Here is a 7,740-nt window from a genome sequence, read left to right on the forward strand (position 1 = left end):
ATCACTCCCCAATGCCTTTTCTGTGTTTCGTGGGAACTTTATTATAAACATAAAATGAACTATTCATGCTGTCAGGTTCCAGGAACTAAATTACATGTAATACCCACAAGATAAGAGTAGAGTGCCATAAACGATGTCCTTGCTTTGATATGATCCCCATAAGGAAATAGTGTACATCAAAGTGTATTTCTATGGTACCAAAAATAGCAACGTGTTAATGAGTTCATATAACAAACTCTCAGACATACCTTTACAGTATATTCTCTTCTCTTGTTATTGGTCTCAGCTGATATTTTATATCTGACTACTAATCTATCACAATGGTGGTTTGTGTCGCCCCTTGTGATGTTTATGACTACCAGTTAAATACACTGTCGGCACACAAAGATCATGAGAAATAAACTCATTCACTTTTCACACTATAAGTCACTAAACTCATAAATGGGTATATAAAGTAATATCATACATTTAGCTGGTGTTAATGAGGTGTTAACACTAGATAGTCGCGCATGCACACACACACACAAACGCACACGCACACACACACACACAAATTACACACACATAATTTTGGCTCTGTATGCCACCACAGTGGATTTGAAATGAAACAATCGAGATGTAATTGAAGTGCAGACTTTCAGCTTTAATTCAAGGGGTTGAACAAAAATATTGTATGAAACGTTTAGGAATTGCAGCCATTTTTATACACAGTCCCCTATTTTAAGGAGCTAAAAAATAATTGGACAAACAATAATAACATAATTATAACATAATCGTAAATAAAAATGTACATTTTTTATACTTCGTCGAGAATCCTTTGCAGGATTGCAAGCATTATTCTGCTCATGTGCTTGGTCGAAAGGGATTGCCGAGAAGACCCGGTTCGTCTTCTGAATGGTGACATTTCCAGCATTAAATTCTCTGGCAACATCTGGGTGTCTTGTTGGTAGTTCAGACATGTCATGGAGATGAACTGGGATCCAACGGGCTTAGTTAGTGTGGTCCAGTGCAAAGAACCAGGGGGCGAGTTCTGTCAGAGCATCGAGGTACATGCTGAAAGAGGACTGCCGCAGGGATCGCACATAGACCAGTAAACACAGCTCCAATGCCATGACTGTTGCCCAGTACTGGAATTGAGGGCAGCTCTCTCCCCTCTTTCGGCACCATTCATTAAATCTCAAAGGCTCATCTTCTGTATCTGTGTCACAGTTATTGTAGGCCCGATGTTGCAGGATGTATAATGCAGCTGCTGTGACTTGGTGGGCATGTCTGGTGCAAGTAACATGTGCTGCACGCTGCTCTGTCTGGGGGAAACACCCTGCCCAGGTAGAGGAGAATGGGAAGAACAATAGCCTTCAGGACCAGGATCTTGCCTGTCATTGTGAGGGGCCGTGCACTCCACTCGCAGATCTTCTTTTGGACTTGGCGGATGGTCTCCTTCCAGCTGCCGGAGGCCCCTCCATCTTTCTGGTAGGTGATCCCCAGCAGCTTAATGTTTTCCGTCTTTACAGGGAAGGAGGTAGCCAGGTTCTCCTGCCAGTGCCAGTGCCGCGACAGAAACAGCTCACACTTACCCCTATTGATCAGGGCGCCAGTGGCTGCACAGTAGTCCTCTACCACTTTCGTTGCCGTGGCAATGGAGCGACTATCTGTGCCGACGATGGTGATGTCGTCCATGTACGCCACCACCTTGAGCCTCTCCCCCCGGCCCCGGGCCCCTGGTAGTGGGTAGCCCATGATGTTGGGGGAGTTCCTGATCTTCCGTAGGAACGGCTCCAGGTAGATGACGTACAGCAGAGGGGCCCAAGGGCATCCCTGCCGTACTCCAGCTCTGATAGGGAAGGGGTCCGTCATATGGTTGTTGATCCGAACTCTGCTCGTGATGTTGTGTAGCAGAGTTCGGTCCAGTGGAGCAGGTGCTGGGGGAAGTTCATGCCTCTTAGCACCCTCTGCAGGAAACCATGGCTAACCCTGTCAAAGGCCGTCTTCTGATCCAGACTGAGAAGGCCTAAAGGGGACCTCCGCTCCTGGGAGTGCAGGATGAGGTCTCTCACCAGGAGCAGGTTGTCATTGATGGACCTACCGGGTACAGGTTTGGTCTGGGGCAGGTTTGTCCAAAGGGTCAAGAACATGCTTTTCCACAGCATCATCGTCTTCCAACAGAAGTTCCTGATAGGGCCGAGCTATGATGCCATCTGCGATAAGTACTTTGAGGGAGGATGTGACATCATCAGCCTCATCCAAGAAGCGGACATTTGGCTGATGAGGGTAGACTTTGTGTTTGAGTTCCCCCAGCCCACCATGCCCAACGTGGTCTACATGGGGGAATTCCAGTGTAAGCCGGCCCAGCCCCTTCCCAGAGAGATGGAGGAGTTTGTTCAGAGCGCCGGGGAGCACGGGGTGATTGTCATGTCTCTGGGGACTCTGGTCAATGCTCTACACAACGATATCGCTGAAGAGATCGCCAGTGTCTTTGCCAAACTGCCTCAGAAGGTACTATTTAATTTTTCAAGAAGGTAGAAAAAAAAGAATAACTCTTTAATGTATTATTGAAACTACACTTGTGTATGAAAAAAAGCAATTACTAAATCAAGTATAATGTGACATTATACTAATTCAATGTTGTTCCTAGTTATTACAGGTTTATAACACAGGTATAAGGTAAGGTGAAGTTGAACCAATTTTCATCACCATTATATTTACTTATTTGCTTATATTTATATTTATATTACTACTCCCCTTCCCATGTGTCCCCAGCACTACCATAATTAGACCCCTATACTTTCTTCTATTTACCTTTTTGTTTCTTTTTATTATTACTACTCGATCTTTTCAGTTTGTAAAGCGTCTTTGAGTGTGTAGAAAAGCGCTATATAAGTCTAATGTATTATTATTATTATTATTATTATTATTACTACTAGGTGATCTGGAGACATGTCGGGGAGCGTCCCTCCACTGTGGGTAACAACACTCTGCTGGTTGCCTGGATGCCTCAGAAGGACCTCCTGGGACACCCCCAGACCAAAGCCTTCATGGCCCATGGAGGAGCCAACGGAGTCCAGGAGGCCATCTACCACGGCGTCCCGGTGCTGGGCATCCCCGTGTTCTTCGACCAGTACGACAACCTGCTCCGCCTGCAGGAGAGAGGCGTGTTAAATAATTATTTCAGTATCTAAATATAAAATATCAAAGTGCAGCCTGCTTTCTTCAGATTGCATATAGAAAAGGTATTTATTATTATCTTTTGCAAAAGGAGAACAGTTTACAAGCATGTCAAGACAAGTCTTTAACAGTGAAACACCTCAGAAAAGTGTTTAACACAGAGGAAACATACATTTTTATACAGATGTAACAGTCACGCCCTCAGGTGAGGTACAGGCCAATCACAGGCATTTCCTGTCTGCATCTGTGATGAAGAGGGACTAGCTGTGATGAAGAGGATAGGGGGAATTGACCCCTACTTTCTCTTATGGCGCTTTTCCACTATCGTGCCCGGCTCGGGTCGGGTCAGCTCGCTTCGGCACGCTTTTGAACAGTTCTGGGTATTGGCGCTTTTCCACTATACACAAGAGACCAGGAACGAGTAGGAGGAGTAGGAGATAGTAGGCGGAGTTACGCGTCATAACGCGCCATGGTGGTGACGTATATTTTCACGAGACACAACACAGCCACAACAATAGCAACATGGAGGAACTTGAAGCTATCGTATACTTTTTCCTCGGCATGTGGTATATTATTAACCGTGATTTTTGGGAGAGAAAGAGAAAGAGAGAGAGGGAGAGAGAGAGGAAGCTATGTACACATAATAAAGTCATGTTTTTTGAACCCTTAAAACCACTGCCTTCACTTGTCTGCTTTATGAACTTTATGAGCATATGAGATGGCTACTGCCTGATCGATGTCGACACTGCTCGTAGTGAATATAAGCACTTGACGCATGTTGAACTCCTGGTTCATTGAGTTTACTCCCGATTCACTTCTCGGGGTGGCACCACGGTGGTTCAGGGCTCAAAATGACCGTATACCGATGGAGTTAGCCAGCATAGTCTTGTCTTTTTACCACCTTCCTAGCCGGTGTTATTCACGGGCAAAGACGGTGCCCTTTGCGGGTTAATAACTGTGATTTACCGTGGGTTAGGATAACAATTCAAACGTGTCCGGATAGGGGAGAGGACAGGGAATCCAAAACCATTTGAATGGTGTCGATACAACACTCTTATCACGGTCGACACAGCGCGGAGCGAATTCCCTGGTAGAACTTCTCTCCCCCCGCTGTCAACGGGAGTTTCAACCAGCAACACCATAGGCACAGCACATCGCCATAATAGCGATTTTTTTTGTTATGCTTGTTGTAAATAAAAGTTCTATGATGCATTGAAATGACATTAAACTAAGATAATACGATGGTCAGCATAATTTGTCTAATCTTTATTAATAAGCTATTACAGAAACAGTAGTGACATAGAGCGAAATCTGTTGTGGTATTTAAAGATGGCGGTTAGTGAAGAAATCTATGAACATGGGATGACGATTTCCATTGACCAATCAACGGTGTGCAGCGTCACACGTCACACGCAGCCTGGCAAAAAGGTTCCGGCTCTCAAAAAGGTTCCTGCCCTCGAAGGGTAGCTAAAGAAGCGTGCCGTACCGCGCCGTGCTGATCCAGGCCGACAAATGGAAAAGCGCCAAAGAAGCAGGCCAGCCTGGGCTGACCCGGGTCAGCCCTCTAGTGGAAAAGCACCATTAGAGACACAAAGGTGGAAGAGGGGCACACAGGCCACAAACTGGTTTGGTCTGGCTTTAGATGGTCTGGCCTGAGGAAACACAAAGGCCAGGAACTGCTTCAGATGGCTCAGTCTCTCTAGGTGCAGGTCAAGAGAAAAGAGAGCAATCAGGTCTTTGTAATCAGTTTAGCGTCTTTGAGTGTCTAGAAAAGCGCTATATAAGTCTAATGTATTCTTCTTCTTCTTCTTCTTCTTATTATTATTATTATTAAAAGTAATAATTTTCTCCTACAGGTGCCACCAGGATCCTGGATCTGGCCAGTGTTAGAGGACACACCTTCCAGCAGGCCCTGGACGAGGTTCTCCACCACGGCCGCTACAGGCAGAGCATGCAGAGGCTGTCCCAGAGCCATCTTCTGGGTAGAGTTTGTAATGCGTCACAGGGGGGCGTCTCACCTGCGTACAGAGGCCTACAGGATGCCCTGGTATGTGTACCACTCTGTGGACGTGCTGCTGCTGCTGGCTGCTGGGACGCTCCTCCTGCTCTCCACCGCCGCCCAGCTCAGACTCCTGTGCTGCAGAGGGAAGAGGAGGACCAAGGCCAAGCAACCCTGACCTCAGGTTGATGTTGTTCTATGATCCTGTACTTCTGACTCCACTGCAGAGTCACTACCCATCTCTCGTCGGAGACTGAAGACCCATCTCTTCAGGCTACACCTTAAACCCTTCTTTTCCTCACTCAAAATGTTCCTTTTCAACTCATTTGGCATGGGCAATGGTTATTTTTTGTAGGTACTAGTAAGCATACTGGCTAGTACTACTAGCACAGTCTTTGCCGTCCAGCTGGTCATATTGCAAAAAAAGATAGTGATGACACCCTAACCCTAATCAGTACCTCACTAGCCTGTGTTGGATTTCAACAGACACTGGAATGGAATCACTGCCATGTAGAGTTGCTGATTTAAGAACAATTTGGAATCTGGTCTCTCAAATTCTTTTCGAGAGCTGTATAATATATAGTGAAGATATGCAGCCAAGTTGTCAATAAAACTGAAATAGACCTAACATACACCTACGAACAAATATCCCATGTGTAGACTAGGTTTAAAATGACTGGTTTAACGGACTTTAATTGAATCTAGTTTTAAATGAAATTAAAATGATGTTCCCAAAGGTTTAGATTTAACTAGCGTTTATTGTAAACTTAATGTATAAACTAGGTTTAAAGTGGTGCAACAGGATTAGTAGATACATCTCGATTTAATCCAGTTTAAAAGTTAAACCATGTTGGTGCAACTCAGCTTCAATGTTTGTGGAGTTACTAGATACTAGTCACTAGAGTCTAGACCACATGTGTCAAAGTCAAGGCCCGCGGGCCAGATCAGGCCCGTGATTGAGTTCTCTCTCTTCTGCTGCTTCCTGCTTCTGAGTAGATTAGACGTGCTTCTCCCTCGCTCCTCTCCTCTCCTTTTTTCTTGCTTCTTTTTTTTATAGTTTTAACTTCTTTTATTTCTTTATTTTACGTTTTTTATATAGCTTTTACTACATTCTTTTATATCCTCTTTTGCTTATTTTGCTTTCTCGCTTTTGCTTATTTTTTGTCTCTCGGACACCGGGCAGAATATCCTCTCGGCGCGGACACATGTCGCCTTGCAGAGGCTGCAGCGGATATCTACAGAAGATTGCAGTACTTGAAACAAAGATATTTCAACTGAAGGACTCTGCAAACCGAGTGGCACCGAGTCAGAATGCTAACGTGAGTAGCACCCGGCCCACTGAAAACGATACTTTCCCTCTGAATGCCCGTCGGGGAAAGCCGGCGCCCTTGACTCTGCTTCCCGCAGACAGTGACTCTCAACCTGAGATTAGTACCGCGACCGGCTGGCCGTCACTGGCTACCCAACAGCTACTGTGTGAGCCTGGATTAAAGGGGCTGCAAGATAATGATGCTACAGCACAAGCTAACAATGCTAGTTCAGGGCCCACCTTAAAGCCAGCTACTAAGCAGCACCACGGTAATGATGCGACAAGACCAATAGCAACTTTAATTATTGGTGTCTCTGCTGTAAAGCATATCAATATTGGCAGTAAGAGGAACATAAAAGCATACTGCTTCCCTGATGAGATGGTTTATAACATAACAGAAAAAATCCCAGAAATCCTGTCTGCCCATGAAGATGTGAACAAGATTATTCTACATGTTGGAACCAATGACATAGCCAAACAGCAATCAGAAATACTGAAACGTGACTTTGTCAAACTCCTAAAGATGTTGAGATCCTTGAATGTTGAATCATACATTAGTGGTCCCCTGCCTTCAAATGGACGGAGAGTTAACAGATTCAGCAGGCTACTCGGAATAAGCACATGGCTATCAACTACTTGTCACCTGCATGAAGTAAACTATATTGACAATTTCAATCTATTTTGGGAATGCAGAGACCTCTTCAGCAATAATCGACTCAACAGAGCAGGAGAGGCGCTGTTCACCTCTAACCTACTTTACTCCATCAACCACCCAACAGTAGATAAGAACAAGGACAGCCCACAATCAAATGACTCAGCCACAGATGCCGGTCTCCCCAGCCACAAGGACAGGTCAACATCTGATGCACCACAAGACAGGGACCTCAAGGAGAAGGCCTCTCCCACCCTCACAGCGCTGGACCCTGCCTCTGCTGTTCAACTAGCAGAGGTGTCAGTTCCAGCGACTCCCAACCCCCCGCCCACAAACCCCCAGGCCTCTACCCCTCTTTGGGATACTCCACCTGCCCCCTTCACAACCCTCCACGACATGCCACCTCGCCCCTACCCTAGCTTCCTCTGGGCACCACCCTTCCACTTCCCCCTCCCTTCAAACCCTGTGCTTTCATCCCCCTCAGAGGGGACGCATGCACAGGTCTCTGCATTCATCTCATCCTGTATCCTGAATCTAGCTACCCCCCCAATTCGCACACCCAAACCCCCCCATCCCGCCCCCCCTCCCTACCCCCATCAAAGAAAACCCAGAACACTC

General features: G+C 46.0%; 1 protein-coding gene across 1 annotated transcript; it reads left to right on the top strand.

Annotated features, from left to right (window-relative positions):
- Positions 1-2,073: 2,073 nt before the first annotated feature.
- LOC308172397 (UDP-glucuronosyltransferase 2B17-like) lies at positions 2,074-5,339 on the top strand (the record flags this gene model as incomplete). Its single annotated transcript, XM_080547309.1, is given in 4 exon segments — positions 2,074-2,493; positions 2,922-3,147; positions 5,019-5,131; positions 5,133-5,339. Coding segments are annotated over 4 exon segments (966 nt in total).
- Positions 5,340-7,740: the final 2,401 nt, after the last annotated feature.

The sequence above is a fragment of the Nansenia antarctica genome (assembly GCF_963989245.1).
Source record: "Nansenia antarctica genome assembly, chromosome: 17".
NCBI lineage: Eukaryota > Metazoa > Chordata > Actinopteri > Argentiniformes > Microstomatidae > Nansenia > Nansenia antarctica.